General features: G+C 37.5%; 2 protein-coding genes and 1 pseudogene across 2 annotated transcripts; 1 reads left to right on the top strand and 2 right to left on the bottom strand.

The window, feature by feature from the left end:
* The window catches only part of LOC145946440 (zinc finger BED domain-containing protein 4-like), a 35,157-nt pseudogene extending 34,219 nt beyond the window's left edge, over nucleotides 1–938 (top strand).
* A 4,958-nt stretch (nucleotides 939–5,896) lies between these two features.
* LOC145946441 (uncharacterized) lies at nucleotides 5,897–6,652 on the bottom strand. The gene has a single exon (XM_083056054.1). It carries the CDS (start codon nucleotides 6,650–6,652, stop codon nucleotides 5,897–5,899), a length of 756 nt encoding a protein of 251 aa, XP_082912180.1.
* A 121-nt stretch (nucleotides 6,653–6,773) lies between these two features.
* LOC145946442 (uncharacterized) lies at nucleotides 6,774–8,765 on the bottom strand. Its single transcript, XM_083056055.1, has 4 exons — nucleotides 8,717–8,765; nucleotides 7,652–8,617; nucleotides 7,158–7,566; nucleotides 6,774–6,960 (listed from the first exon to the last, which is right to left on the bottom strand). Exons 1-4 carry the CDS (start codon nucleotides 8,763–8,765, stop codon nucleotides 6,774–6,776), a joined length of 1,611 nt encoding a protein of 536 aa, XP_082912181.1.
* Nucleotides 8,766–14,177: the final 5,412 nt, after the last annotated feature.

Consider the following 14,177-nt stretch of genomic DNA (forward strand, 5'->3'; position numbering starts at 1 on the left):
GAAATAGGAATCAGCGTCAGAATAATATTCTATGTGGAATTGGCTCTCGGTGATAATCGAGGCAATCAAATAATATTGCCCATTGAAACATGGAAATCTCTAATGCGGAAACGAGCAGCTAACTGAAACTCCGCTATGGATTAGTGATCTGACACTCGAAGCGGTTAACATGTATACTTCAAAAATTATAAAAATTACATCATCTGATAATTCTTTGTACATGAAACCATCAACGTTACTACATTTATTCGATTTCGAAAAATGTATTGATCATATGTATTCCTGGCTGTGTGAGAATACTCATAGTGTTAATGAAAAATTTAAGCAATTTGAAAATATTTTACAATGTGATAATATCCGCGATGTGAGCAATGCCGCAAAGGCGATACGTGATAGTAATATGTTTAATAGCGAATCACTTATAGATTGTGAATTGATAACTTGTGCTATAAATGAAAGATTGAAGAACATTCCAGTAACTTCGATTGTGCAATTTTTAAGAAATCGCGAACTCAGTTTGCGAAAACCTCAAGCAAGAGATGTGACCCATTTTCTGCAATCTCATGAAAAGAAATTAATAACTGACATATGTTACTGCATCGTATCATCTAAACACAACCGAATCGCGTGTTTTCAACGTCGCTATCAAAATGTGATGGCTTTTTATAGAAAATTCGGACAAAGAATTTAAATTGAGGAGCCACATATATGAAAACCGAGACTATATTGTAAGTATTTCTTTTTAATTTTAAAAATTATTAAATTAATTAATAAAAAATTTTTTTTCTGTTATGCAGGAGCCTTTCACAGCCGCTGCACCATCGTGCCGACGTCCGCCGACACCTACCAGCTCGCAGCCACCATCGCGCTGCTGTATACAGGGTATAACTAAACAAACGTATACGAAGCACACCATCAGGTGCAGGACAACAAACTAAATCGAAAAGTCCTAAGCCATTTTCTTATCTGAGCTTTATTTTTTACGCTATAAATTGTTAAAGTTTGCCAATCAGCGCGTGGCTACAACGAAAGGCAGCGTAGGCGCCGCCTACTGGGTGGGGAGCGCGGGATCGGAGAGTAGCGAGACAAAGTGGGGCGAAGCGAATGTAGCATGTCTCTGCTCTTTTTTGTACGTTTTGCGTAGCTCTTAAAATTTGATTATTCTCGATACTCTCGGTAGTGTGGAATATTTAATTTTTCCATCTCGTTAGCTGTCTCCATATTTGTGTTTAGAAATACTTTTTCTTTGAAGAGAAAGGTCACATGAGTTGTAGTCCGGAGATTGAGCAGGCCACGGACTAGTACTGAATCCTTCCCATCCTTGAGGAAAATTTTTATCGAAGTAATGGCGGATGATACTTTTGAATAAGATTCATTAAAATTAATATTAAAAGTGGTTCCGATAATTGGACTTAAATATTAAATTTATTTTAAGCGCAAAGTATGTTTTTATTTTTAACATATTTAACAAAAAAAAACTTTCTTCATGTATGAAAACATTATAATACATATGTATGTAGTAATGACTACTTTTATTAAGATTTTTAGTCTTGATGTGTGAACATGATATAAAAATTAAGCCCTAAGAGTATAATATAGTATTGAAACTGAGATAGCGATCTTCACAATTTCGATAGATTCTATTAAACTACGTAATAAAATAATAATTATAAACATTTTTATAATAATAAAATAAAAATAAATAATAATATAAATATAATAATAATAAAATAAGAGTAAAGATATATTATACATATTCAAAATAAATATTTTTATAATAAAAATAATTCTTACGTGCAGAATGGACAAGTGCGTCATCATGCATGAATATCGTAGCTTATCTATTTAATGTTACTTCTTCTAAATTATTCTCTGCCGGAACTAACAAATCTGGCAGATTATTTTGTAAGAAATCGAGACTACTTTTGAGAGTTCAAGCGTGATAATATAAAAAGTTCGATCTAAGTCCTGTCAATAAGTTTATGTCAATAGGAAAAATAATTCAATAGGAACAATACTAGTAATAAAAGTAAACAGTAATATAACGATTACACATTATTTTTCTAGAAAGAAAATGTTTATTGCATTGATTAAATAAAAAAATAATTCAAATCGATAGACTGACGAAAGATAATAAAAAAAGTTACATTAGAGAAATGATTAAAAAGGAAACAATAAAAATAGTTTCAATTTAATTAATTTAAATTACAATTAAATTTTAATTTTATTTCAGTTTAAAATATCTACTTACGATTTGATTTCTCGGCAATCCATACCAAATATTTACGGAATTCGATGTTGAAAAGATCTCATTCGAGTAAGAAATAGATTTCCAAATGGCTGCAGTAATGATAATGATAAGAGAATGTGGATATTAAACATTCCTAAAATGTTTCTTGTAAAGGTACATTTATCGACATACAAAATCCAACTTCTATAATTTGGTTTTTACTAGATTTAAATAATATTCAGCGAAAATCATGATATATCTATGAAATATTAATTTCAATGAATCTTATTCAAAAGTATCATCCGCCATTACTTCGATAAAAATTTTCCTCAAGGATGGGAAGGATTCAGTACTAGTCCGTGGCCTGCTCGATCTCCGGACTACAACTCATATGACCTTTCTCTTCAAAGAAAAAGTATTTCTAAACACAAATATGGAGACAGCTAACGAGATGGAAAAATTAAATATTCCACACTACCGAGAGTATCGAGAATAATCAAATTTTAAGAGCTACGCAAAACGTACAAAAAAGAGCAGAGACATGCTACATTCGCTTCGCTCCACTTTGTCTCGCTACTCTCCGATCCCGCGCTCCCCACCCAGTAGGCGGCGCCTACGCTGCCTTTCGTTGTAGCCACGCGCTGATTGGCAAACTTTAACAATTTATAGCGTAAAAAATAAAGCTCAGATAAAAAAATGGCTCAGGACTTTTCGATTTAGTTTGTTGTCCTGCACCTGATGGTGTGCTTCGTATACGTTTGTTTAGTTACACCCTGTATATTTTATATTTTTATATTATTATTGTATTATTATATTTTCATTTTTATATTATATATTTTTACAACATACACACACACACATTTTGTAAATACATACACACACACACACTTATCAAATATAATTATTTAAAAAACAAAAAAAATCTATTTGCTTTAGAATAAGATCCTTACCTCTTGTTTCCTTTAAAATTATTAAATAAATGTATTTATTTTAAAATTCCTCTCTCCCCTTCCTCATCCTAAAAATATTAATTAAAAAAATTCTCTCTTGCGAACGCCTCTCTCATTCGCTCTCCTTCGCCGCGTTACCTCTCTCGCGTCATCTCGCTATCTCTTTCTCTCTTGCGCTCGCATGCGCCTCGCGTTACCTCTCTCTCCTTCGCGAACGCCTCGCGTCATCTTGTCACTGTGTTATCTCTCTCTTCGCGCTATCTCGCGACCGCTATCTCTCTCCTTCGCGTGCGTCATCTCTCTCTCGCGTTCGCCTCGCGCTCTCCTTCGCGTTCCTCTCTCCGCGCGGACCCCTCACCCATCAAGCTCCACGCGATCTTTCGCGGTTTCCCTCTCCCCGCGGACCCCTCGCCCACAAAGCTTCACGCGGTCTTTCGCGGATTCCTCTCTCCCCGCAGACCCCTCGCGGACGTTTCCCCCTCCCCGCGGCCCCCCTCGCGAACGCTTCCCCCTCCCCGCGTGACGTCATTCCCCCTCCCCGCGCGACGGCATCCCCCCCGCGTGACGTCATTCCCCCGCGCCATGGGTTCCCCTCGCCACTCACCGCCCCCCCCATTGCCCCGTTGTTAGAACTCTCCTAGTATCACTACTTATATAAAATTATATATAATATTTTAAGACTATTTCATTAAATAAAATCTATTCGAAAATCTAAATTTTAATTGAAGAATATATATAATTTTTTTGTTTGTTTTTCTAAAATCTAGTTGAAAAAATTTCAGCTTTAATAATATATAAATGTTATAATTCAAAAGAATTCATTTTTTTAACTAAAAGTGAGTTAATATAGTTTAACAAATTTATTAATCCCATGAAATATTAAAATGCGATGAAAATAATCTCAGATTAATTGAAATGTTTCCTTTAACTGAAAAAGGATCCAAACGATGCCATAATATGCAGTTACTTTAGATGGAATTGAATATTACATATAAAACGGATATATTGTGAACACACTAGATAACACATCCACATAACATCGAACATCCTATGTATATGCATTTTGTCTCCATTATGTGAAAATAATATCCTGTATGTAGAATGTATGTACATTTTATATATCTGGTTTGAATATACATTATGGTACGTAATATGTATATTCATTAATGTATTTCATATTCATATTCAGTGCACAATATTAAACGTATATACATTTCATATCCATGATTTGAATATACATTATGGTATGTAATATGTATATTCATTAATGTATTTCACATGTTTATACAGTGCACAATATTAAATGTATATACATTTTATGTATTGAAGCGTATTTGTACGCTGGACTTTGCCGTCCTCCACACTTGCTCGCGGTTATTCTGGCTCGAAAGCTGCGTGGTCGAGAATTCTGTGATTCTCTCGGTTATCTTTAATAAATTCACAACAGGGAGATCTGATCACTTATACACTTTATTCGTTCTTTACTAGTACAACGCGCGTGTTGTTGATCGCGTCTTGAGAGAATCTCTGTGTTAATGGCCGTTTCGCCTCGTGAACGCGCACGGAAGTCTCCGCTAGCGCCATCCGGTTAATGTCCAACGAGCGCCATGCGGACGCGAACAACTCGTATCGTGTACGGCGCGAAATACAAATCAAATTAACTAACTTAGCTTATACAACGCCGCCCTCTTTGAAAGGGTTTACTTTCAACTTAGTGCCAATAACTAAACATGTGCTGGCACCGTTGATTATAAAATAAAATGCACTTAAATACAGCTTAATATGAGAAAAACTTATATGACTAAACGCGAACTGATAGGTACTCACTATATTAACTTAAATTAGGGTTCTGCAACAACTTCCACGGGTAAAATCGCAAGCTTTGACAACAGCCTCACTAATTGACCCTTGGCAGTTTTAATTGTAGCTGTTCGCCCAACACCATCGTTTCCGGTGTGCACTTCTAAGACTCGGCCTAACGACCAACACAATGGAGGCAAATCCTCATGTTTTACGAGTACGAGTTGATGTGTTTCTAATTGAGTACCTTTATTAACTTTCCATTTAGATCGTGACTGTAGCGAGTGGAGGTATTCGCAACTCCATCGCGACCAAAAATGCTGCCTTAACTGTTCTATTCTCTGCCATCGTAATAGCCGATTTTCATTCACGTCTTTTAAGTCGTGACAAGGGAGACTATTCATTGTTGTGCCAATCAGAAAATGTCCCGGGCTTAAATAATTCAAATCATTTGGATCCTCGCTCAATGCAGTAATCGGACGCGAATTTAATATTGCTTCTATTTCGCACAGAACTGTAGATAGTTCTTCGAAGGTTAAATGAGCCCTCCCGATTATTCTATTCATGTAATGTTTTGCGGATTTTACGGCCGCCTCCCACAAACCACCAAAGGGAAGCGTTGGGGGGAATGAAGAACCATGAGGTATCCTGATCGCGCAAGAATTGCCTTACGTTTTCTTGTATTTGTTTGTCGTGAATAAATTCGTAAAATTCTTTGATCTGATTTTGGGCACCCACGAACGTGAATCCCGTTGTCGGAATACATATGTGATGGCTTGCCCTTCCGCGAGACAAAACGCTTTAACGCGGCTATAAATGAGTCCGAAGTTAAATCACTGACTAATTCAATGTGAGCTGCCTTGGTGGCGAAGCAGACAAAGATCGCGATATATGCCTTGTGATTTCGCGCGTTTCGTCATTTTCCTTCTCGGATAATTACCGGACCGGCGTAATCGACTCCGCAATGTGTAAATGGTCTCGAAATTTTGACTCGGCCTGGAGGCAACGGTGCCATAATGGTCTCGGACAAAGAAGGTTTGCATCTGAAGCACCTTACGCATTTTTGAATGACCTTTCGCGTCGATGATCGTAATGATAAAGGCCAAAACTGTTGTCTGACTGCTGCCATAGTTGCTTGAGTTCCCGCGTGCATACTTCGTACGTGCTCCTGCGTTATGATTCGCTTAGTTATTTCGTGATTCCGCGGCAGAAGAATTTGATGACAGGCACTGAAAGGTAAATCTGAGTTATTTAGCCTGCCTCCTACTCTGATTAGGCCGTGATTGTCCAGAAACGTAGATAATGAGAGAATCTTGCTAGTTGGACTGATGGATCTACCGCTGCTCAATGCCTTGTACTCTTCTGGGAAGGAGCTTGCTTGTATTGTCTTGCATAGAGCGTGCAGCGCCGAAGTGATTTCTTCGTGTGACACAAACGCGATGGCTGGCTTGGGTTTGGCCTTCTCAACCCTCAAGCAGTAGGCTATAATGCGGCATACCTTGCCCAAACTGGAGTGTTTGCTTAACAGCTCATCGACGATGCTATGATCGACCACGGCAACGGCGGTATGGATCGTTCGTAGTTCCGGCATGTCCTCGTGGTTTTGATTGATGTCACTGCTTGGCCAGTGCTCTTCACCTAATTCCAAGAAGTCGGAACCATGCCACCACATGCTTGCGGTGATTAAATCGTGCGGCTCGACTCCCCGAGACAGCATATCTGCCGGATTTTTGGCAGAAGGCACATGATGCCAATCGCCCGGCTGGGTTGATCTCTGAATTTCACCCACTCAATTAGCAACGAACGTAGCCCACTTGCGGGAGGGTGGAGATATCCAGTTGAGGATTATCGTTGAATCTGACCACATGTATATTGGAATGTTCGTTGTGTTTATGGCTGCTCTGACCTTCAACATTAGTCGAGTTAGCAATAATGCCGCCGATAACTCCAATCGCGGCAATGAGACCGCCTTCAAAGGAGCTATTCGTGATTTTGAACTGAGTAGTTCAGTACGGTATTCGCAGGGGCCGATCTTGGTTCGAATGTATACGCAGGCTCCGTAGACTCGTTGATTGGCGTCACAAAATCCATGTATTTGAATGTCTTGAGGATCTGCACTAAATCTGACTCTTCTGGAGATTGCCAGTTAAGCAGTGGTATCAACGCAGAGTACTAACCTGGTCCAACGAGTGTGCATGTCTTGTGGTACGGATTCGTCCCAGTCGAGATTGGACTGCCAAAGATCTTGTAAGATGAGCTTGGCTATAACGACGGCCGGCCCTAGAAGGCCTAAGGGGTTGAATAGTCTTGAAACTTCTGATAATATAGTCCTTTTGTTTATAGTGCCGCAGACCACGTCTGGATCGTATGCAAAATGAAATGTGTCCAGGTTTCGGTTCCATTGCATGCCTAAGACGCGTGAGCTTGATCCATCCTTGATGATACTTGATTCGTTTTTTACCTCGTCTACTTGATCTACTAACTCGGGACAGTTTGACGCCCATTTGCTCAGCTCGAATGACCCTAGTTTCAGTAGCCGAATGCATTCGTCGCGTATTTCGCATGCTTCTTGTACCGTGTCGGCACCTGTAAGCAAATCATCAACGTTGAACATGTAGTGATCCCACTGGATAGCTTAAAGAGTATTGTTCAGCTAGATGCTTGAGGCAACTTGTTGCGAGATATGAAGCTGAAGCTGTGCCATATGTGAGCGTAAGTAGCTTGTAAGTTTCGACTTCTCCTTTAGGATCGCTGCGCCATAATATCCTCTGTAAGCAGGTTTGCGAAGAATGTACCAAAACTTGCCGGTACATTTTTATTACGTCAGCGACTAGAACGTAGGCAAATGTACGGAAGCGCATCATGATAGATACTAAATTCTCTTGAATGACTGGTCCGACCTTTAGGGCTTGATTTAAAGACGTTCCTGAGCTGCTTTTGCACGATGCGTCGAATACGACGCGTATCTTTGATGATGAATCTGAGATTTTGAAGACTGAATGATGGGGTAGATAGAATGATCTCTTGCTTTCTTCGTGCGATGTGTCCATTTTCTTCATGTGCCCTAATTTTAAATATTCCGCCATGAATTGATTGTATTGATTTCTTAAGTCAGGATTCCGAATAAATCGCTTTTCCATTCCTTGTAAGCGTTTTAGAGTTATTTGCTTTGATTCTCCAAGCTTTGAAATTATTGATTCCTTAACTGGAAGTTTGACGACGTATCTACCCTGGGAGGTTTGAGATACATTTTCCAAGAAGTGCTCTTCGCATGAAGTTTCCTCGGCTGTACGATTAGTTGTTGTGACAACGTCCTCAAGCTGCCAAAAACGAGCTATTTGTTCATGCAGCGGATCGCAGATGACAGCGGCGTGAAATGTATGTAGCCCTTGGACTATTTTTTTATTATTAGCGATGCGTCCCGCCAGGATCCATCCCAGACGTGTTTTCTGCAATGTATGATCATTAGTGGCCTTGATTTGTCCTACGCACAGCAGGTCCCAAAATATTTCCGCTCCAATGAGCATGTCGACCCTTGACGATACGTTGAATTGCGGGTCTGCCAACTTGATGTTTCGTGGCATTAAATAAGCATCCTTTTTCGTGGAGAATCCTGGGATCTTACCTGTGACTTGATCTGAAACAACACACTCAATGGTGGCGGAATATGCGCTTGTGCGCGATTTCCGCGTTATAATGACTACTTGTGACAATTTCACGACTGCATCGCTTATACCTCTAATCGATACCTTGCGCTGTAGCGGTTTTAATCCGAGAATGTTCATGCACTCCCTTGATATAAAATTTGCTTGAGCGCCGCAATCTAAAAGCGCGCGGCATGGAGTTAGGGACCCGTCTCCATTTACTACATCGATGATGGCCGTGGATAGCATGACGTGATTTCCAGTAGTATGATTTGAAGCCTGGGCAACTACTGTCGTCGGTGGTTTTTCTGTTTTCACATTTTGTCCGGAACGCTGTTAGCCTCCGTGGTGTCCGCGCCTGCGTGTAGTAATGTATTGTGCCTTTCCTTGCAGACCCTGCAACCACTCGATGTACATTTGTTTGGTGGATGGGTCGGAGAACGTAGACAGTTGTTGCATATCTTACGTTTGCGAACCTCGGCGATTCTTTGCGACGTCGACAATGCTAAAAAATCCTTACAATAATATATAGGATGATCTCCGCTGCAATAGTTGCATTTGGCCTTGACTGTTGCAACACAGGCGGATTGACGCTTAGAGTTGGGCTGCGAATGCTTGTTGTGACTCCTTGAGGCGACTTCAATGGCCTTGCCCGAGGCCTCGAGCATTTGACAACGACGCGTGATAAACTCAGTAAACTGCTTGAATGTGGGCGGATCCGTGCCGACTAACGAGGACTGCCATTCTCGTAGAGTGAGCGCGTCCAATTTTGAGCTCAAAATGTATGTGAGTAAGTCGTCCCGTATTGTGAGGTAGGACGGCTCAAAGCTTGAAGAGCCTGTATGTGCTTGATCGCTCCATCAGTAATTTGTCTCAGCTCACTGGAATTCTCCTTGACCATCGTTGGTAATTTCATCATAGCCTTGATATGAGTGTGAACAATGATGCGTTTGTTTTCATAACGTTCCTTGAGAAGATTCCATGCAACTTCATAATTGATATCAGCTATTTCTAATGAACTGATTACTTTACTAGCATCACCTGACACAGAAGCCTTTAAATACTGCAATTTTTTAATATTACTGAGTGCTACGTTTGAATGTATTATAGAATTGAAGGAATCGAAAAACGGAAACCATTCATCGTACTTGCCAGAAAACGATGGCAGGTTTAATTTAGGCAGTCGTACGTTAAGCTGAGTTTGAGATTGATCGGACGCGCGCGAAGATGATGGCGAAGAAACTATGTTACGTGTTAACGACGCTGGATGTAGTATTTCGCGAATTCTGGCTGACAGGTTATAAAATGCCTCCTCAAATACCGCGCTGTCATTACTCTCGTTTTCTATTACTTCAATCTGCGACTGCACATCACTGTATTCCGACCAATATTCGTTTAGTTTTAATTTACGTTCTTCAAGCTGAGCTATGACTGTGGGTGTTACTGACTGCATTGAATCTACATATGTCTTAATTCGTGTGCACGACGCTTTAATGGACGTGCGCCTTCTCTTGAGCGCCACCGCGTTTTGTTCGTTCGACATACTGTATGAATATCGTCTGAATTATACGCGAGGTTTGATTGGCAACAACTGTGAATAGTCACCCTTACCTGAATATAATGGGCGGGAAATGCCCTAATGATAATATCCTAGCGCGGGCGCTGAAAGGCTCGGTCGGTAATCCTCTGATGATAAGAGAGAGAGAGAGAGGAACGCCGTATGTCCTCGTAGGCTTTCTGGTGTTGACCCTGGTGCGTTCGCTCGGAGATCCTCTGACGATGGGTGTCGTCGAGTGCTCTCGGCGACAACTCCTTGATGCGAACACTGACGTTCTCGGCGATTCTCTGATGAGTGTGGGTCGTCAAATGCCCTCGGCGACGTGTTCGATGTGAACACCAGCGTGCCCGGGAATCTCCTGGCGAGGAGGCCGTCGAAGTTTTCGACGACAATGCTTCGATGCTAACACTGGCGTGCTCGGGAATCCTCTGATGAGGAACTGTCGAATGTTTTCGATGATGTGCTCAGATCCCCTTTTTTGAGGATGTAAAGGACCATCCGGCTCGAAGGACCAATGTATTGAAGCGTATTTGTACGCTGGACTTTGCCGTCCTCCACACTTGCTCGCGGTTATTCTGGCTCGAAAGCTGCGTGGTCGAGAATTCTGTGATTCTCTCGGTTATCTTTAATAAATTCACAACAGGGAGATCTGATCACTTATACACTTTATTCGTTCTTTACTAGTACAATGCGCGTGTTGTTGACCGCGTCTTGAGAGAGTCTCTGTGTTAATGGCCGTCTCGCCTCGTGAACGCGCACGGAAGTCTCCGCTAGCGCCATCCGGTTAATGTCCAACGAGCGCCATGCGGACGCGAACAACTCGTATCGTGTACGGCGCGAAATACAAATCAAATTAACTAACTTAGTTTATACATTTTATATACGTGATTTGAATATGCATTATGGTACGTAATACGTATATTCATTAATGTATTTCGTATGTATACACTGAGAAAAAAAGTTATTAATTCAATAGCATTTGTGTTATTGAAAAATATTTCATTGATTCAACCACAACGATCTTAATACTATTATATAGGAAGTTTAATAAAAAAAACTACATATTTGTTTTAAACAATGCAATAGTATTGAAAATATTTTTTGGCCCAATGACATATTTTGTTTTCGTAAATACATATGCAATTTTATCGATTAGATATTTAGTAGCAAAAAAATTTGTGATTTCAAAATACTGTAATTGATACAAATAGTTACACTGAGAAAAAACTTATTGATTTAATAGCATTTGTGTTATTAAAAAATATTTCACTGATTCAACCACAATGCTCTTAATATTATTATATGAGAAGTTTAATTCAAGAACTACGTATATATGTTTCAAACAATGTAATGGTACAACATATTGTAAATATTTTTTTATCCAATGTGATATATTTTGTTTCCTGAAATATATATACAATTTTGCTAATTAGATATTTAGTAGCAAAAAATTAATCTGATTTTGAAATACTGTAATTGATACAAATAACTATATTGAGAAAAATTAAAAAATATATCTACATAACTAACATTAATATAACATTAGATTAAAAAATATTTTTAATATGTTGTACCATTGTATTGTTTGAAACATATATACATAAACAAAATTAATAATATATGGCTTTTTTAATCTAAAATTAAATGAAAAAATAATCCTCCTATTTATATACCATCAACGTCTGATTAGTCTCAATGTTACTACAAATTTCACCTTGTAAAAATAGCTCTGTGTTATAATTTGAATATGTATGCGATCAATTTTACATTGTACTTTTAATTATTGACTATAGACTATATAATTTAATATTTATATTTGATATATATCGAGCCTTTATATTCTTAGTATATAATTTAACATCTGCGGTTGCATATGTTGCCGGTCTGAAAGTGAGTAGCAGCTTCTCATTTAACGATTACATCTTCGTTGGAAAAAATCTATTTTTCTTCTTTGGTTAATAACTTAATACTGTGTTTTCCATTGTAAGTACGAGGTTAATTGATAATTAATCAAATGGAACTCAGTGATCTCAAACCAAGAGATACTGTTCCGAAAAATTAAAAATTAATTTTCGCGCTTGGCTCTATTGGCCGACTTCTATAACATCAGAACACATTTATTTATTTATTATTTATTAATACTGTGTATTTATAGAATGTTGCGTTTAAATGTATCACACAGTGTTTCATCACGGAATCCCCGATTCATAGTTTCCTGGCTCACCAACCTTGGAAAAATGTAATTGGAAACGGACGGATGATAAGAATTAAAACAAAAGATGTGCTACTTCTTCGGACCGAACGATTTACGGTGACTTCGTTTATTACTCCTAATTTATTTTGTAAAGGTTATTAAATATGCGCTGAAGATGGCCCTAAGAGGGGTCCGAAACGTCCGCGATAATTTTTAATATTTAATTTAACAAGCGTTAATTAATTTCGTAAGAATTTTTAGAATAAATTTCACAATGTTATTTCAATATGTTGTATTATATTAAATTCTACGCCCTACCAACAGCGCCAGGCTCATATTGCCATTTATTTTTTCATTTAATATATACGTAATTCTTGAATTAAACTTCCTATATAATAATATTAAGAATGTTGTGATTGAATCAATGAAATATTTTTTAATAACATAAATGCTATTGAATCAATAGATTTTTTCTCAGTATAGCTATTTGTATCAATTACAGTATTCAAAATCAGATTAATTTTTTTACTAATAAATATGTAATTGGCAAAATTGCATATGCATTTCAGGGACACAATATGTCATTGGGTCAAAAAGTATTTTCTCGCTGAGCGATAATTTTTTGTTTTATGCTCTCTGCTTTAATTGTTTCTACCAACGTTATTCTGTTTCTTCAATCGTCGAGCAGACATATCTGAGGAAGCGTGTTTGCGCCAATTCACTACGACACGCCAGTAGTTCACTACGAAAATAGTGCTTTTTATAAAAAAATTTAGTGCAGAGTGATTTTGATATTTTAACTGGATTGTGATATTTAGTGATTGTGATATTTCGATATGGCAGATGAAGTAACGCGAACCGTTTTTCAGGAATGGGGAATAGACGCATGCATTGTTCAGCGTTTTCAAGGTAAAACATAATTTGTTTCTTAATGTTCACACTTTTTATATCCCGATGAAAAGTGAATCATATAAATAATCATACCAATAATCAATCAATCATATAAATATCAAATTATCCTGTTTTCTGTTATTTTTAATATACTTATAAAAATGTTCTAGAACATGGAATTACTAAACATTTAATAAAAGATCTAACAGATGATTTATTAAAAGAAATCATACCAAGTGTCGGACCAAGAATAATTTTTATGAAAAAATGCAAAGCACATTTTGCAACAAAAAAACGAAACGTAAAATAATTTTAATTTATATCTTTATATAACTCAATATAACATTTGATGATATTAAAAAGATATCGCATTGGATAAAAAGAAAATATTATTAATTCAATCAAATATGTTGTTGATTCAATAAAATATGTTATTGGTCAAGATAAAGAATAGCATCAATCGTACACAGATATTCCCTGTTTTACGAACTTTTCTTCGCAAAAATAAACATTCTTTTCAGATTTCTTTCGAATAGTGAAAACAAAAAGTAAAATTAAAGTAAATTTTCCATAAAAGCAATTTAATATGTAATAATATATAATAAACGTTCGTAAAGCGAGAAGTTGTAATATATATATTATACATATATAGTATATATTACAACTTCTCGCTTTACGAACGTTCCTTTTACGAAATTATACTTTTTTAGAAAATCTACTTTAATTTTACTTTTTGTTTTCACTATTCGAAAAAAATCCGAAAAGAATTTTTATTTTTGTGAAAAAAAGTTCGTAAAATGATATCATTGAAATAATAATTGATTCTATAATAAACAATGTAAAAGGGTAAGATATATATAAATTATTTTATCTACTTTCAATAATAGTACTCTGCGTTGATACCACTGCT

The sequence above is a fragment of the Prenolepis imparis genome, unplaced genomic scaffold, assembly GCF_030444845.1.
Source record: "Prenolepis imparis isolate NDT839.2.m4 unplaced genomic scaffold, iyPreImpa1.0 SCAF_16, whole genome shotgun sequence".
NCBI lineage: Eukaryota > Metazoa > Arthropoda > Insecta > Hymenoptera > Formicidae > Prenolepis > Prenolepis imparis.

Coding starts and splice junctions, on each gene's coding strand:
- LOC145946442 (XM_083056055.1), bottom strand. CDS start 8,765: ATGAACATTCTCGGATTAAAACCGCTACAGCGCAAGGTATCGATTAGA. Junction 7,567..7,651: donor AGCTTCATATCTCGCAACAA/GTTGCCTCAAGC, acceptor ATTTGCTTACAG/GTGCCGACACGGTACAAGAA. Junction 6,961..7,157: donor ATGCACACTCGTTGGACCAG/GTTAGTACTCTG, acceptor AATCACGAATAG/CTCCTTTGAAGGCGGTCTCA.
- LOC145946441 (XM_083056054.1), bottom strand. CDS start 6,652: ATGTGGTGGCATGGTTCCGACTTCTTGGAATTAGGTGAAGAGCACTGG.